The sequence below is a fragment of the Euprymna scolopes genome, chromosome 45 (assembly GCF_053919585.1).
Source record: "Euprymna scolopes isolate OS-2025 chromosome 45, ASM5391958v1, whole genome shotgun sequence".
NCBI lineage: Eukaryota > Metazoa > Mollusca > Cephalopoda > Sepiida > Sepiolidae > Euprymna > Euprymna scolopes.
The window spans coordinates 67,476,396-67,495,894 of NC_136526.1; the positions used below are offsets into that span (position 1 = coordinate 67,476,396).

At 27.0% G+C, this 19,499-nt stretch overlaps 1 protein-coding gene across 1 annotated transcript in view; it reads right to left on the minus strand.

The window, feature by feature from the left end:
• The window catches only part of LOC145269871 (A-kinase anchor protein 10, mitochondrial-like), a 165,610-nt gene that overhangs the window by 34,226 nt on the left and 111,885 nt on the right, over positions 1–19,499 (minus strand). The window contains 5 exon segments of the mRNA XM_080125615.1: positions 379–523; positions 7,830–7,966; positions 9,851–9,974; positions 15,639–15,723; positions 18,197–18,295. Coding sequence (XP_079981741.1) covers positions 379–523; positions 7,830–7,966; positions 9,851–9,974; positions 15,639–15,723; positions 18,197–18,295 — 590 coding nt within the window.

Here is a 19,499-nt window from a genome sequence, read left to right on the forward strand (position 1 = left end):
AAGTGTTCAGATGAAACAAAATACAGGCAAATTTGTATCAAATGATTTTGATTATTTGGCTACGTGGGTTGTGACATAATGTGATAAAGGGTTTAGATATACATGTAGTTTTAGTTGAGAGACAACAGAGTCGAGAGTGGAGCCTGGCTAGTGACAGGATTGAAAGAGATTGTCTCCACGTCCGGGAGTTAATGTAAACAAACACTTGTCATAAAATGTCTTCATCCTTTGTTCATTCATTTCAATCCTCTTGTAATATTCGTCATCATTCAACTAAAAATTTATTCACCTAATCAACACTTATCCTTGAGTGTCTTTTAACCATGTTGGTGACTCATTAAAAAAAAAACAATGTAAACAGAAACAAGTCTGATTTACCTTCTCGATAACTCGAAGCACCATATTCTTTGGTTTCGCAAAACAGTCGGGTAATGGCCCTCCTTCGCGGCAAATGTTGCTTTCCACTTCCAATCGGATTTTATCGTCAAAGCCGAGCGGTTCAGTGGCTTGCAACGAAAAATATCTGTTGAAAAAAAAAAATATTGGTTACGAACAAATGGTCATGGGGACAATTTGAAATTTATGAGTTTATATTCTCCGTACTTGTACAGTTTAATCAACACATTAAAAAATGAAAATATCAAAAAAAGCTAATGTTGCACGTATCCGTTATGGAACAAAGTTTTCCGGAAAAAAAATTTCACTTAATTTCATCAAGCAGTTTTTTTTTTTTACAACGAAAAAACAATTTGTTATGATACCGAGCAAAATATTTGATCTTTAGGAAGAAAAGCTAGAATTAAAGATGGGGAGGGAGTATCGGCACTTTACATGGAGTTATCTCCCCGTGGCATGTTCAACAAATTCCATAATGGCTGACTTCAACGCGCTCTCATAAGAACATGTTTTTCTGCTGTAAAAAAAAAAAAATACTCGATCAAATTAAATGAAATTTTTTTCGGAGATCTTCAATCCAAAATGGAAACGTACAATATAACCTTTTTTTTTCGATATTTTCATTTTAGTTGATTGAACTGTACAAGTACCTTCTTGTCTTATTTAAAATTGGAATTTTTTTTTTAATAAAAAATTCTTCATCGTCGTCATCATCAAGTGGTGTCCTGCCTGGTACAGACATTGACGGCTATGGTTCTCCATCTCTCTCGAGGCATTGTTGCTCATCATTTTTGGTCTCGCCAAGGTATTCAGACTATCAACGTATGTTTCTTGCTGTCTTCCTCTGCTTCGTTTCCATCAAACTAATCTGTTCTGTTCCGCTTTTTCTGAAGACATGACCCATGAATCTCATTTGTCTTTTTCGTATTATTCTTATTAGAAACCTTTCTGTGGTAGCCATTTCTAATACCTCCTGATTAATAATATAAGATAAGAAAAAAATCTTACTTAAAAAACTATTTAATTACAAAATTTTATCCGCCAGAATGCATTTCAGTTTATTTGTAAACAAGTCAAGCAAATTAATCTTTTGTTGATAGCATATATCCAAAACTAAAGTTTTATTTTCATCATATTTAAGAAAAATTATGTCGACACATTGTACGAAATTTATTTTCGTAACTCAATTAGACATAACAAATCATAATTATTCAAAGTTTGTTGGAAATTTGAAAATTTGCCATCACAAAAGTGCTAATGGACGAGAAGCTAATTTTCACTAACTTTCAACAAATGAAAAATTTGTAACAATGTGATCTTGTGGTAAATAAAAATCCAGCAAAAGAAGACAACCAGTAGAAATACTGGACAAAATCCGACCCCCCCCCCCCAAAAAAAAAAATCACACGAAAGCATAGCTTTTAATTTAATTTCAACATTTGGGTTTGTATTACTGTACACATAGATTCGAAAAAGTTGTCAAAAAACAAATATATAACAAATAAATGTTATCAAAGGCAAGATAAGTTACTTTTCTGCCTAACTGGATATATTTTTCGTGTTTTTATTCAATGTAACATGTGTATTCAGCTCGAAAACCATACAGTGTTTACCGATGTATTGGAAAATTCAAGATGGCGTCTGACTCTCTCTTTAACATGGTAAGTTTGGGAAAAGGTGCTATAAATAAAAAAATAGACAAAGTACTATTAAAAACCCGCCGAATATATGTCAACCTATGTCACGGTAACATATATTGAGCGAGTTTTAACAGTATTTTATCCAGTTTTTTATTTATAACACCTTGTCCCAAACTTACCGTGTTAAAGAGAGAGTCAGACGCCATCTTGAATTTTCCAATACATCGGTAAACACTGTATGGTTTTCGAGCTGAATACACATGTTACATTGAATAAAAACACAAAAAATATATCCAGTTTGGTAGAAAAGTAACTTATCTTGCATTTGATAACATTTATTTGTTATATCTTTGTTTTTTGACAACTTTTTCGAATCTATGTGTACATTAATACAAACCCCAACATTTCAACAGAAAACCGATGTATTTTAACAGTGAATTTATTCAGTTTTTAACTCAGAAAAAAAGTCAATAACAATAAAATACAAAAAAAAAAAAAAAAAAAAAAAAAAAAATCACACTTCCATGCTTATGTAATCGCCTAAAAAAAGAAAAACTACTAATTACATGCAACAAAAGTAATAAAATTTGGATTAAACCCTACCATGGGGATCTACTCCCATTCTCCTATTCCATTCCCTGTTTCAAGCATGACAGTTAAAAAAAACAAAAAAGAAACAGTGAAGATTTAAGGGGAAATAACTCCATAAGAGTTGCATCCCTTGAGTAAGGAAAGATTGCACATAATATCTACTAATGTGTTTAAGGTTTCTCTGTACAGGGGTTTGTCAGGGCAACCTGGCATGACGAATGGTACACTTTCTCCAAGTGATGTTACCGCAAGTAAAAGCACAAAGCTGGAGTCTCTACCAGACTAGATGAATTCTTGTGATGGAATCCAGTAAAAACAAGAGACAACAAGAAAGATACACTCTAACATATATTTAAATGGTCAATTAAGAAGAGGAAAATTAGGTTCCCAATTTCTTTACTAACTCAATGTTCGAGATGTAAATGAGAATTTAAATAAAATATTCAAATATCGATGAGTCTCGTATAGAAATCAAATGTTAGATCCTACGATGGGAGCCCTTGATTTCTGAGCACTTTGAAGGAAAAAAATTTTTAAATTAAAAATTCCCAGAGAAGGCAGTGGAAATGGTCTCAAATCTCTGTTTTCTTCATTCAATCACAAGCAACATTGGTTCTTGTATCTATAGTATATATATATATATATATATATACATATATAGTATATAAATACATATATATACTAGCAGGGGTGCCCGGCGTTGCTCGGGTGTTTGGAGGTGTATGCTGTGCAAAAAAAGCAAAAAAACAAAAAAAATGGTTAATTTTTTAAAACTTTGACCCCTATTATGACCCCTTAAAATTTATAGTTTCGGGCTCAAATCACTTTATTAAGTTAGATCCAGGTTCAAGGAACCTATATCTAAAATTTCAAGTGTCTAGACCCAAAATTGTCGGAGGAGTTTGGTAGAGTTCTTAAAGGTCAAATCGTTGAAATTTGACCCCTTAATAGCCAAATTTCTAGCTGACACCCGTCACATCGATTTTCCCAAATCTCAGTACCCGGTATTTCAAATTTCGAGTCTATAGATTAAAAATTGACAGAGTTATTGCATAGGGAAATGTACACAGACAGACACGTTCATTTTTATATATATATATATATATATATATATATATATATAGTAAATAAATAAATAATATATATTTAGCTTTATTTTTTTTTTACAATCATATATATATATATATATATACAGACAGACACGTTCACTTTTATAGATATATATATATATATATATATAATTTGATTAGTTTTTTTGGAAAAAGAATTCCAGCAGAGTGCTCAATTAAAAGGAAAATCCAAATTTTAAGAGCGTACTTATATTTTGTGTACAGAAAGTTGTTAGTTGAGACAGGTCATTGGTACCGTCGGTTTCAAGCCCGATAATAAGGCCCGTTTAAGGTATCCGAATATTGGCTGAAGAGAGCTCGATAAGGATACCTTAAACGGGCCTTATTATCGGGCTTGAAACCGACGGTACCAATGACCTGTCTCAACTAACAACTTTCTGTACACAAAATATATATATATATATATATATATAAATAAATAAACAATATATATTTAGCTTCTTTTTTTTTTTTTTTTAACAATCATATGTATATATGACACTAAATGTTCAGATGAAACAAAATACGGACAAATTTGTATCAAATGATTTTGATTATTTGGCTACGTGGTTGTGACATAATGTGATAAAGGGTTTAGATATACATGTAGTTTTAGTTGAGAGACAACAGAGTCAAGAGTGGAGCCTGGCTAGTGACAGGATTGAAAGAGATTGTCTCCAAGTCCGGGAGTTAATGTAAACAAACACTTGTCATAAAATGTCTTCATCCTTTGTTTATTCATTTCAATCCTTTTGTTAATAGCATATAACCAAAATAATCATTTTCGTGATTTTGTCTGTTGACATGAGATACCTGCTATCTATACTCCTATAAATTTGTGTTGTTTTTTTTTTGTATTGATATTCATATTAAAAACCCTTTTTTTCATTTATTTTTAAAAAATACAACTTTGTTATATATGGGCCGTGGAATTGCATTCATCTGCATTTAGTTAATTTGCATAAACATTCATTTTAATCAATTCCTTATTAGATTTTTTTCCTGTTTTCTAGTGGGATGATCATCTTTAGTTAACTATTACGTGTAATTATATTTATGCAGATATTCTACATGATTTATACTTGCGTAATATTTGCGTAAAAAGGTTATAATAAACACAAACCTCTTTCTATATATATTTATGTATATATTTTTGTTTAAAAATTTTGCCTACCAAACTCTTCTGTCAGTTTTTGGTCTACAGACAAAACTTGATACATAAGGTATTTGAACCTTGAACCCATGCAAAACTTTATATTTGGGTTTTGTGATACTATAAAGTGGCCCAGAGGTGGATTTTAGCCACTAAGTGCTGAGAGGGGGGAATAGACAAAGGAAGAGGAAATAGCTTAGAATAAACAAAGAAATCGGAAATATCCTACAATCAACAATAGATAGAAAGTAACAAACAATAACAATAGAAACCTACTGATAAAACAGGGAAGGCCAGCTTCCGGTAGCCAGGGTGGGGTGGGCGCCCTGACATACCAAGACAGAGGAGACAGGAGTTGACATCTAGATGTGCTAGACGGCGGATGGAAGTTGGACAGTTAGAGTTGACAACTAGATACCCTTGACGGCGCATGGGAGTTGATAACGACTACAGTTGAACAGTTATAAGGTTGACTGTGAAATAGAGACGTGGACAATTCTAGAGTTGACTGTGAAACAGAGATAGACGAATGTAATATCAATAGGACGGGGAGAAGACACACACACACTCACAAGTCCAACAGTCAATTTATATGTGAACATTGGCGTTTGTGTTTTTCCTTTGTTCATATTTCTATTTCGTGAACCGCGTGTGTTCTCATCGACAGTCGCCAACGGGAAAATGACGATCCTGCTAGTATATATATATATATATATATGAAGAAGCACAAAAGGACAGGGGAAACGGTTCAAGGACAGCTTGGTTTTTATTTAAACTGGTGGGAAAGCCTAAAATAGATGTTCCTAGCATATTGTAAGCCACAAAAAGCCATGATTACTGAATTGAGGAACACAAGAGGAAACGTATGATTCGAAAAAACTTACATACGGAAGATACTTCAGAGCTTGGATCAAACTGACGAGCCAGGAAGCAATGGGCAAACAACATCATCATCAACATCATATATATATATGGTATGTATATATATATATATATATATATATATATATATATACTCCTATAAATTCGTTTTTCAAGCATGTGTATTGATATTCATATTAAAATCCCTTTCTCTATTTATTTAAAAAGAAAATACAATTTTGTTATGTATGGTTCGTTGAATTGCATTCACTAGCAAAAGATCTAACTAATTTGCATATTCTTTTAAACATTCATTTTAATTAATTCCCTATTAGTTTCTTCGGTTTTCTTATGGGATGATCATCTTTAGTTAACTATTACGTGTAATTCTATTCATGCAGATATTCTACATGATTTATACTTGCATAATATTTGCGTAAAAAGTTTATAGTAAATACAAAATTGTTTGCATATATATTTATGTATGCGTATATATTTTTATTTAACAAATTTTGCCTACCAAACTCCTCCTGAAGTTTTTGGTCTACATACATGAAACTTCATATATAAGGTATTCGAATCCATGCGAAACTGTATATTTGGGTTTTAGCCCAGAAAAATCGGTGGAAATTAAAAAAAATGAAATTTGCCAGGTGACGGTCGAATACCGTCATTACGAACGCATAACGTATTAGCTATTTGTTCATGTTTTAATTTTTAGCCTTGCCGTAAATATGTCTCCATTGCCCAGTCATTGGCAGCAGAGGCAAAAAAAGATCGTAAGCTGAAGGTTTTGGTTTTGATTCTCGGTGGTGGCGCACGAGTCTTTAATTTTTTTAAAAACTTTTTAAATCATTACTATATATTGCGTCCAATATAATCTATACTATAAATCTAACCTGTTTGTTTAAATGTGTGTATATATGTATGTTTGTCTGCCTAAAATTTTCGACAGGCGACAGATTTTCACGAGATCGGTATCATTGTGAAACCTACCTTTCGGACGACAAATACAGAAAAATTGGCTAAAAACATCAATCACTTCACCCTCAACTGGGTGCTTTTTTGCCGATGTTTTCGAAAGCCATCCTCTCTTTTCGATTGACTAGCCTTAATTTAAACCTACATCACTTCTGGTTTGGCGATGGGCAAAACAGCAAAAACATCACGTTTTTTTTTCATGTTCTTTTCCTCCTTCACGGTACGGGTTCGAGCCTGCCTGCCTACAACCAATTTTTTTTTTTCTCAACACACACATCCAAACACCCAGGCAATGCTGGGCGCCAAGGCTAGTATATATATATATATATATATATGCAACCCAATACTACCTGCCTCATGGTCAGGTCACCGGCGACTAAACTGGTTCCCCCACAAGACTGGTTTGGTGAGGAGGGTGGCTAGTCTCCCTGAAGGATTAAAAACAAGACCTTTCAAAGGGCGAATGAACCCTTTTTCAAGGTCAACGGCCAACTAGCACCATGTGTGTTTGTGTGTATGTATGTGTGTGTTGCGGTAGAGTAGGCTCCCGTAAGTCGTGGCAAAGGCAACCTTTCTAGGAGAAGCTAATTTCTGATTTAAAAAACCATAAAGCTGGAGACCAGTACCCACATTAAGCTGGTCTGCAGTTTAACTTGTTGCTGGCTATTTTGCTCTTGCTTGTTGCTGGATCTCAACATTTTGAACTGAGAGAGAAACTCTGTAACATCATCTGTGTATAGATACTCTCTCAGGCATTTGTCTATAAAAATGGTCCTGTAGCGATGGAAAAGTTGTGACGCGTGGAGGCTTGAAATGCTGGAAGCAATAATTGATCTCAATGACCGTTTTCAATATCATGCCTGCTTGAGCATGTGAATTCACCAGGACTAAAAAAAAAAAAAAAAAAAAGTCATTTTTCGGCTCATAGACATTAAGTGTCTAAGGGAGTGGCACTCGTCTGACAAAACGTTGCAATCATCATCATATATTTATATATATATATATATATATATAAATATATATATATATATATATTTATATATACACGTATACATGAATATGTAAAAAAGGGGAGGACACGATCAGAAACTGACATACTTGTCGTAAAGCACCATAGCATCGTCCTGTGCTTGAAGGCCATCATAGCAACCATGCGAGAGGGACAAATGTTGTTGGAAGTTCTCAGCCGCCATCCAGAATTGAAACAGTTTTATCGCGTTTTCCTGCTCCATAAACTGAAGACAGAAAAAAGAAAAAAAAAAATTAAATGAGGGGAGGGGAACAAAAAAAAAAAGGGTTATAACCAACTAATGTATTTCCTAATTTTCTGTGGGACGCTACTGGAAACGGTGACAAAGCAAATCAGTTCCTTCAATTTCATTGTTTTTCAGTATTTCTATTTTGAAGCGATTTATCGAAACAAAATATAAGAAAAGGGCATTATTAAAAAATATATACTATAAAAATTAACAAACTTAAACAGATAAAAATTGCACTTTTAATAAAATCTTTTAAAAGTTTTTATTTCATTTGAAATTTTATAAGAAATATGTTTATGAAATTATAAAATCAATTTTTTTTTTTAATTTCAAAAATAAGTTTTTATTTGAATTTATATAATAAATGTATGCTTATGAAAGTATAAAAATAAAATTATTGAAATCAAAATAAAATATCAAATACCATAAAAAACGTATCTGATACAAAATAGTTTTAAAAAGTTTTAAAGTGTTTTCAATAATTCTTTTAAAAAAAATTTCAATAATTCTTTTAAAAAAATTTCAATAATTCTTTAAAAAAAATTTCAATAATTCTTTTAAAAAAAAAAAAGAAAAAGAGTGCAAAAAGTGTTTTCAATAATTCTTAAAAAATTTTTTTTTTTGATAATTCTTAATTAAAATAAGAAAAAAAAAAAAATTGATTCAAATAAAGATGAAATGAGAGGGGATGCTAATCTATTCAACATCTTTTTCTCTTATTAAATATATTCTTTCCCTAATCCCTGTCCTACTCAACACTTCTCTTCTTTCACTTTTGAAATTTTTTCTAACGTTTTACTCCTCTTTTATTAATTCTCCCCCTAAATTATTCCATTACTAAACTTAAATAGTATTATCTTTTTTGCCTATACTCTTATATAATGCTGACTTTTTTCTCCTTCTGATGAGAAGCATTTAGCTTTGAAATGCCATCTTAGTTCATATTCATCAATATGAACCAAGATACCTTCTGGAACTACCAACAATGTTGAATCGGCTATGAATTTTCTTTTTCTTTCTTTTGTCTTTTTTCCAACATATTGTCATGCATAGTTTTCTTTCTAAGCAAAGAAATTCTATTTTTTTCTGAAGAGTACATGCAGAAGAAGAGTCGGTATTGACATAATAACCAATTGCTTCTGCATAATGAAACAGATCTGTAAAAAAATGTACTGAAATTTTAACATGCTGGAGGTGTTTTATCTAAAAAATAAATATTTGGATCTTGAAATGTAACTATACTGCTATACTGTTATTGTTGTACATATATATATATATATATATATATATATATATATATATATAATACATATATAGAAAATAAATGACAAAAGGTTATATTCCAAAATTCATGATGTTGACCATCTTATAATTTATTCCTTTAATTCAGTTGACTTATACAATTTTCGGATTTTAATCATGTCAAATCACATTTCAATTCCTTTTCACGGATTGATTGTTGCTATTTCTTCTGATGAGTTAAGGGGATAATAGATTCACTGATTGATATAATAATTGATTGATTTTGCGCTACAAAACAGATACTGTCAAGAATTGTATAAGTCAACTGAATTAAAGGAATAAATTATAAGATGGTCAACATCATGAATTTTGGAATATAAATTTTTGTCAGTTATTCTCTATATTGCTCTGTAATTACACTGAGCTCCTTAAATAAGGATTGATATATATTATAAGAAAAAATATATATATATACACACCCACAAAACATACTAATAGCTGTATTGATTCTGTGCTAATGGGTTGTGGGTTTTGCTAAAAATAAACCTAAAAGAATAGCAAAGAACAATTCTAAAATGAGAATCGCAAAAAAAAAAAATTAAAAAGTTGAGTTCTCACTTCCATAAAGTAGAAAATGGCCGTGTCGTTGTATAAGATATCTGCCAAGTAGACTTTGCCGCTCGTCAACACGTTTATTTGATGCTTGCAATGGAACACACTGTGCAGGAAGTCAGCGTAATAACTGAAAGAAAGAAGATAAGGCACGTGAGAATTCAGAGAGTGAGATGGAAAAGGGAAGAGAGTGAGAAAGTGTGAAAAGAGAAAGGGAGAGAAAAACTAGGGCTAAAAAGGGATCATTTCAGACAAACAAAAAAAAACAAAAAAAAACGGTAAAAAATGGTGTTTGGAATTTTTGGGGGATGAAAATTGATGTTGAATTATTCAAACTATTCGTTTTGATTTTGATTTTTGTGACATCCAAGTGGATGTAAACTTAAACCTTGTTCTATTAAACTTTTTATTTAAATAATCAAATTTCCCTTGTTTTAATTAAACTTTTTATTGTTTAAATAATTTAATATCCCTTTTTTTTAAATTAAACTTTGTATTGTTTAAATTTAATTTCCCTTTCTTTAACTTTTTATTGTTTAAATTATTTAATATCCCTTTTTTAATTAAATTTTTTTTGATATAATTTAATTTCCCTTTTTTAATTAAACTTTTTATTGTTTAAATAATTTAATTTCCCTTTTTTAATTAAACTTTTTATTGTTTATATAATTTAATTTCCCTTTTTTAATTAAAGTTTTTATTGTTTAAATAATTTAATTTCCCTTTTTTTAATTAAACATTTTATTGTTTATATAATTTAATTTCTCTTTTTTAATTAAACATTTTATTGTTTAAATAATTTAATTTCCCTTTCTTTAATTAAACTTTTTATTGTTTATATAATTTAATTTCCCTTTTTTATTAAACTTTATTGTTTATATAATTTCCCTTTTTTAATTCAACTTTTTATTGTTTATATAATTTAATTTCCCTTTTTTAATTAAACGTTTTATTGTTTAAATAATTTCCCTTTTTTAATTAAACTTTTTATTGTTTATATAATTTAATTTCCCTTTTTTAATCAAACTTTTTATTGTATATATAATTTAATTTCCCTTTTTTAATCAAACTTTTTATTGTTTATATAATTTAATTTCCCTTTTTTAATTAAACTTTTTATTGTTTAAATAATTTAATATCCCTTTTTTAATTAAACTTTTAATTGTTTAAATAATTTAATTTCCTTTTTTAATTAAACTTTTTATTATTTAAATAGTTTAATTTCCCTTGTTTTAATTAACTTTTTATTGTTTAAATAATTTAATTTTTTTTGTTTTAATTAGACTTATTGTTTAAATAATTTAATATCCCTTTTTTAAATTAGACTTTTTATTGTTTAAATAATTTAATTTCCCTTTTTAATAAAACTTTTTATTGTTTAAATAATTTAATATCCCTTGTTTTAATTAAACTTTTTATTGTTTAAATAATTTAATATCACTTGTTTTAATTAAACTTTTTATTGTTTAAATAATTTAATTTCCCTTGTTTTAATTAACTTTTTATTGTTTAAATAATTTAATATCCCTTGTTTTAATTAAAGTTTTTATAGTTTAAATAATTTAATATCCCTTTTTTAATTAATTTTTTATTGTTTAAATAATTTAATTTCCTTTTTTAATTAAACTTTTTATTGTTTAAATAATTTAATTTCCTTTTTTTAATTAAACTTTTTATTGTTTAAATAATTTAATATCCTTTTTTTAATTAAACTTTTAATTGTTTAAATAATTTAATTTCCTTTTTTTAATTAAACTTTTTATTGTTTAAATAATTTAATATCCCTTTTTTTAATTAAACTTTTTATTGTTTAAATAATTTAATATCCGTTTTTTAATTAAACTTTTTATTGTTAAAATAATTTAATATCCCTATTTTAATTAAACTTTTTATTGTTTAAATAATTTAATATCCCTTTTTTTAATTAAATTTTTTATTGTTTAAATAATGTTATATCCCTTGTTTTAATTAAACTTTTTATTGTTTAAATAATTTAATTTCCCTTTTTCAATAAAACTTTTTATTGTTTATATAATTTAATTTCCCTTTTTTAATCAAACTTTTTATTGTTTAAATAATTTAATTTCCCTTTTTTAATTAAATTTTTATTGTTTAAATAATTTAATTTCCTTTTTTTAATTAAACTTTTTATTGTTTAAATAATTTAATATCCCTTTTTTTAATTAAACTTTTAATTGTTTAAATAATTTAATTTCCCTTTTTTAATTAAACTTTTTATTGTTTAAATAATTTAATATCCCTTTTTTAATTAAACTTTTAATTGTTTATATAATTTAATTTCCCTTTTTTAATCAAACTTTTTATTGTATATATAATTTAATTTCCCTTTTTTAATCAAACTTTTTATTGTTTATATAATTTAATTTCCCTTTTTTAATTAAACTTTTTATTGTTTAAATAATTTAATATCCCTTTTTTAATTAAACTTTTAATTGTTTAAATAATTTAATTTCCTTTTTTAATTAAACTTTTTATTATTTAAATAGTTTAATTTCCCTTGTTTTAATTAACTTTTTATTGTTTAAATAATTTAATTTTTTTTGTTTTAATTAGACTTATTGTTTAAATAATTTAATATCCCTTTTTTAAATTAGACTTTTTATTGTTTAAATAATTTAATTTCCCTTTTTAATAAAACTTTTTATTGTTTAAATAATTTAATATCCCTTGTTTTAATTAAACTTTTTATTGTTTAAATAATTTAATATCACTTGTTTTAATTAAACTTTTTATTGTTTAAATAATTTAATTTCCCTTGTTTTAATTAACTTTTTATTGTTTAAATAATTTAATATCCCTTGTTTTAATTAAAGTTTTTATAGTTTAAATAATTTAATATCCCTTTTTTAATTAATTTTTTATTGTTTAAATAATTTAATTTCCTTTTTTAATTAAACTTTTTATTGTTTAAATAATTTAATTTCCTTTTTTTAATTAAACTTTTTATTGTTTAAATAATTTAATATCCTTTTTTTAATTAAACTTTTAATTGTTTAAATAATTTAATTTCCTTTTTTTAATTAAACTTTTTATTGTTTAAATAATTTAATATCCCTTTTTTTAATTAAACTTTTTATTGTTTAAATAATTTAATATCCCTTTTTTAATTAAACTTTTTATTGTTAAAATAATTTAATATCCCTATTTTAATTAAACTTTTTATTGTTTAAATAATTTAATATCCCTTTTTTTAATTAAATTTTTTATTGTTTAAATAATGTTATATCCCTTGTTTTAATTAAACTTTTTATTGTTTAAATAATTTAATTTCCCTTTTTCAATAAAACTTTTTATTGTTTATATAATTTAATTTCCCTTTTTTAATCAAACTTTTTATTGTTTAAATAATTTAATTTCCCTTTTTTAATTAAATTTTTATTGTTTAAATAATTTAATTTCCTTTTTTTAATTAAACTTTTTATTGTTTAAATAATTTAATATCCCTTTTTTTAATTAAACTTTTAATTGTTTAAATAATTTAATTTCCTTTTTTAATTAAACTTTTTATTGTTTAAATAATTTAATATCCCTTTTTTAATAAAACTTTTTATTCTTTAAATAATTTAATTTCCCTTTTTTAATTAATCTTTTTATTTTTAATTAAATTTTTATTGTTTAAATAATTTAATTTCCTTTTTTTAATTAAACTTTTTATTGTTTAAATAATTTAATATCCCTTTTTTTAATTAAATTTTTTGTTGTTTAAATAATGTTATATCCCTTGTTTTAATTAAACTTTTTATTGTTTAAATAATTTAATTTCCCTTTTTCAATAAAACTTTTTATTGTTTATATAATTTAATTTCCCTTTTTTAAACAAACTTTTTATTGTTTAAATAATTTAATTTCCCTTTTTTTAATTAAACTTTTTATTGTTTAAATAATTTAATATCCCTTTTTTTAATTAAACTTTTTATTGTTTAAATAATTTAATTTCCCTTTTTTAATTAAACTTTTTATTGTTTAAATAATTTAATATCCCTTTTTTTAATTAAACTTTTTATTGTTTAAATAATTTAATTTCCTTTAATTAAACTTTTTATTGTTTAAATAATTTAATATCCCTTTTTTTAATTAAAATTTTTATTGTTTAAATAATTTAATTTCCTTTTTTTAATTAAACTTTTTATTGTTTAAATAATTTAATTTCCCTTCTTTTTAATTAAACTTTTTATTGTTTAAATAATTTAATTTCCCTTTTTCAATAAAACTTTTTATTGTTTATATAATTTAATTTCCCTTTTTTAATCAAACTTTTTCTTGTTTAAATAATTTAATTTCCCTTTTTTTAATTAAACTTTTTATTGTTTAAATAATTTAATTTCCTTTTTTTAATTAAACTTTTTATTGTTTAAATAATTTAATATCCCTTTTTTTAATTAAACTTTTTATTGTTTAAATAATTTAATATCCCTTTTTTAATTAAACTTTTTATTGTTTAAATAATTTAATTTCCTTTTTTTAATTAAACTTTTTATTGTGTAGAAACTTTTTTCCACCTTCTGTCTTTCCTTCTCTCTCCCTCCCCTTCTTTACCCCCCTCTCTTGGTGTATCTTGTGCTGCTACTGCTTCTATTATCACGTGTTGAATGCGTGCCTTTCGATTGATAAAAGGAGATGTGTGCACCATTTTGTTGGAAGTTTTGAACAAGAGAAAGAAGTCGTCTCAGTATCCTGTGTCAAGAGAAAAGACGTTAAAAATCGCAAGTTTTAAACAAGAGAAACAAGTGGTTTGGTTTCTTTTTCTTTAATCGGGATTCATCAAGGAAGACGATACAGAATTAGTCAGAAAAGACTGTTTAAAAAATCCGAGTTGTAAATGAAATTGCAACGACCTCTTCACCGAGGAAGAAAGAACTAATTTAAGGCCTAGAATTGTTCTTGTAAAAAAAGAACATTAACTCGAGTGAGGCATTAGAATTTACGTCAAAAGGAATCAAGAAATCTTCTATAGAAATACATTACACCACAGAAGATTTGGATTATTTTCTTGGATTACAGAACCAAGAGGATTGAAATTTTCTCGAATGAGAACATTTAAGTTGATGGCGCAAGGGAGGTAATTTACATACACCCTCTTAAAAAGATTAAGTGTTGATGTGTTTTATTTCAGTTCTTTGACACGCAGTAAGCCCTGACTACACCTATATACTTACCCCTACTATCCCTTACAATATTGTTAATAGAGTTCTTTGAGAACCGCCAGAGGGACTAATTTGGCAGACACTGTTATTGGTGAACATGAAACTGACTATACCTTTCTTTCCCTGTTTACCTTTCCATGTATTAAAAAAAAAAAAAAAATTGTTTATCGTGGTATTCTTTTGTTTTTTTGTTTTTTGTGCAATGGGATAACCTTCATTGGACGTCATGATAAAATTCCCATTAATTGTTTGAATAATTTAATTTCCCTTGTTTTAATTAAACCTTTTATTGTTTAAATAATTTAATTTCCCTTTTTTTAATTAACATTTTTATTGATTAAATAATTTAATTTCCCATTTTTTAATTAACCTTTTTATTATTTGAATAATTTAATTTCCCTTGTTTTAATTAAACTTTTTATTTTTTAAATAATTTAATTTCCATAGTTAGCGGCCATCATCACGTTGTTTCAAACTTTTTAAAAACTATTTCATCTCAAGAGTGCATTATTTTTTTTTTTACGAACTGATTCAAGATTAAGTTTAGGAAAATCCTTATTATTCGAAACATAGCATCTAATCTCAAGTTACATGAAGACATCGGCATCAGCCAAGAATCATTTCCTTACTCGTTTTCCATCCGTTCGAGCACGTATTGTTGACAATCAACGAAACATTGTGGATCGACTTTGCCGTCTTCCTGACAGATTTTACCTGAAAAGAAAGAAATACAAAAGACGTTCAGTTTTTTCATAAATGATTACAAAAATTGGTTATTTCATATATTTATATTTATCGATCCAAACGACTTCTGAGGTGATCCACATGAAAAGATTTGCATCGGCAAATATGCAAAATAACCCAATAATAATTTAAATCTTTACTTATGTATAAAAGGAACTTTGTGTGTGTGCGTATGTGTGTGTATTTTTTTTTTTTTTTTTTTTTTTTACATGGAAGTCACCACTTATCAAGGCCCGGAGGCCACTTGGGGATAAGGGTTATTGCGTGTACAGTAATCAATAGGACAATATTGTAGTAATAGTTAGTAATAGAGATTTGATAAAGTGTCTTACTTAAGGAGGCGGTTTATCAGGAACTTGTTTATGTTGGACTTGAAGACATCCAAGTTGTAGTCAGGTGGGAAACAGGCAAACGGAAGAGAGTTCCACGGGCGTGCACTTCTAAGAAAGAAGCTTTGTTCTTGGAATCTACGTTTTGATTTAGGCACAGATAAAGAGTGGGGAAAATTACTGACAGTGGTTTCAGCTAGACGAGTGTTTTTTTGTGAAAGATTGGCAAGGGGGGACCAGAGATTGGAGCTCAGACGAGCACTTCCCATGTATTAGTTCATTCCTTATGGATTATGAAATTTCACACAAATATTTTTTTTACTCACCTTCGCGCTAAACAAGACACATCGCGACGTGGACGTAAGAGGCTACTAATTGGGACCATGCCTAAGAAAGATTAGCGAGATATTTTGAACTTCTGCATGTCAGTACAGTTAGGAAAGCAGGTAGCAGCAAGGGAATTCTAAAGTCTAGCTGTTTGGGGGAAGAAACTATTAGAGTAAAAAGCTTTCTGGTATTTAGGGGCCTCAACAGTGACGGGGTTGGTTTTGTTGCTAAGCAGGTTATTTGGGGATATGTATGTTGAGGGGGGAACAAGTGTAAAGAGTTCATCAGAGTACATTCCATTAAAATACTTGTAAAATAGGCATAAGGATGCAACATTGCGGTGATGGAACAGGAATTAGAACCTAGTTGACAAAGTAGATACTTTATGTATCTGGCAGTGTTCTTAGATAGGTTTGATTGCAAAAAATGTGCGATTTTATCGATATCAGTGATAATAAAAATATGGCATGGAACATTCGTTGATCCTCACTGGAGCCTGGGTAACGTCAGGTCTCCCTGCTAATTTATTAATAAAATTGTGTGTGTGTTCCCATCCTTTATATGACTTTCATATTTTTTGTTTGAAACATGCAACAATTCATAAAAGACATTTAAAAAATCCCACTAAAAAAATTGTTACAAAATTAAATCTAGCGAAATGCATTTCTGTTTCTTCATAAACAAGCCAACATGTTGAATAAAAAATAATTTCGGATTTAAAACTTTTTAAAATCGGATTTTGAAATTTAAGTTGCATGATAATAGATTTTTCATGGAATTGAATTTTTTTTATTAAAAAATGTTTTAATTGATTTATAAAATAATAAGATATAAAAATCTTTTAGTTTAATGTTGAAATAGTTAAGGAAAAAAAGGAAAAGAAAAAGAGAAAATGAAGTGAAGAAAAAGAAAAAATTGAAAAAAGAAAAAAAAATTGAAAAAAGAAAAAAAAAATGAAAAAAGAAAAAAAATGAAAAAAGAAAAAAAATTAAAAAGAAAAAAATTGAAAAAGAAAGAAATTGAAAAAGAAAAAAATTGAAAAAGAAAAAAATTGAAAAAGAAAAAATCGAAAAAAGAAAAAAAATCGAAAAAAGAAAAAAAAATCGAAAAAAGAAAAAAAAATTGAAAAAAGAAAAAAAGGTGAAAATATAAAAAAATTTGAAAAAAGAAAAAAAATTTTTAAAAAAAATTAAAAAAAGAAAAAAAAATTAAAAAAAGAAAAAAATTAAAAAAAGAAAAAAAATTAAAAAAAGAAAATTTTTTAAAAAAGTGAAAAAATGAAAGAAGAAAAAAAATGTAAACAAAATAAGGAACGATGAAAAAAGAAGAGGTGAAAATAGAAAAAAAAGTGAAAATAGAAAAAAAAATTGAAAAAAGAAAAAAAAAATTGAAAAAAGAAAAATTAAAAAAAAATGTAAAAAAAAATAAGGAACGATGAAAAAAAAAGTGAAAATAGAAAAAAAAGTGAAAATAGAAAAAAAAGTGAAAATAGAAAAAAAAGAAGTGAAAATAGAAAAAAAAAGTGAAAATAGAAAAAAAAAGTGAAAATAGAAAAAAAAAAGAAGTGAAAATAGAAAAAACAAAAAAGAAGTGAAAATAGAAAAAAGAAAAAAGAAGAGGTGAAAAAAGAAAAAGAAAAAAGAAGAGGTGAAAATAGAAAAAAGAAGAGGTGAAAATAGAAAAAGAAAAAAGAAGAGGTGAAAATAGAAAAAAAAGAAGTGAAAATAGAAAAAAAAAAGGTGAAAATAGAAAAAAAAAAGAAAAAAAAAAGGACAAAATTGACGTACTGGTTGTCTCGTTCCTCAGTTCATCCGTGATGCCAATCGGGTGGCTCGCATCAAAAGAAATATACTTTGTATAAATACTGACTGCATCTTTTTCTATACCTGAAGAAAAAAAAAACGAAACGCACATCAACATCTAAGTGTGACAAATTCGATTTCTTTAATTTTTCATGCAATAAGTTTTGTGTTTGAAATACTTCAGCCACTTGAACGTTTGCAAGTGAAAAACCCAAGCAATAAGCTTTTGTCTCTTCGACATTGCCGTCTCTTAGTATTGTGGTGCCTGTAAACTAGAATAGACAAAGTAGACAGCCACACCCACTTTGCCCTTGTGCCGCATCTTTTATAAAATATTGTAATTTTTAAGCGATAAATAACATAAGGAATACGTTCAATGAATTTGTGGATGACAAGAAAATAATTTCCACATTTTCCGCAAGCTTTTTCGGCTTTAATTGCTTAATGCTATTATAGTATTAGATTGATTTGTATCGCACAGGTGTATCAGAATTTTTGTAGGAATTTTTGACACCCCTAACACGAAACTGCGAATAAAATATAAAAATCTCGTAATTTCTCTGTTAAAGGTGGATTGCTTATTTTCTTTATAGATTATACTTCCAAAATAAACTATTAAAGTTGTATAAAAAGTAATAGAAATATTTTTTTTTATTTTTTAAAAACTCTTTATCTGTGCCTAAATCAAAACGTGGATTCCATGAACAAAGCTTCTTTCTTAGAACTGCACACCTGTGGAACTCTGTTCCATCTGCCTGCTTCCCACCTGACTATAACTTGGATGTCTTTAAGTCCAACGTTAACAAATTCCTAATGAACCGCTCTCTTAAGTAAACACTTCATTAAATCTCCACACTAACGTACTGTACTTGCAATAATCCTTATCCCTGAGTGGCTTCCGGGCCTTGATAAGTGGTGACCACCGTGTAAAAAAAAAAAAAAAAAAAAAAAAAACTAATGAAATTAATTGAATTTTACGAGTTCAGTATTTTTCAATTTTTAAACTTAAAAAATCTATCAAAATTTTTCTATTGATTCAATTTTTACGATATTTTCAGGGTCAATGTGAAATTTTATGCTCTTTCCAATAAATCGAATATAATATTTTAGACAAACGTTTTTTTTTTAATTCACGCCCCCCCCCCATTTTGAAATGTCTATTAAAAAGTAAATAATTAATTTATATGCCAAAGTTTTATATATCACAAATTGAAGATAAAAGATCAATAAATAATATATTCTAATTTAAAACAAAAAAAAAAAGAACAGTTTTTTGGAAATTCACCTG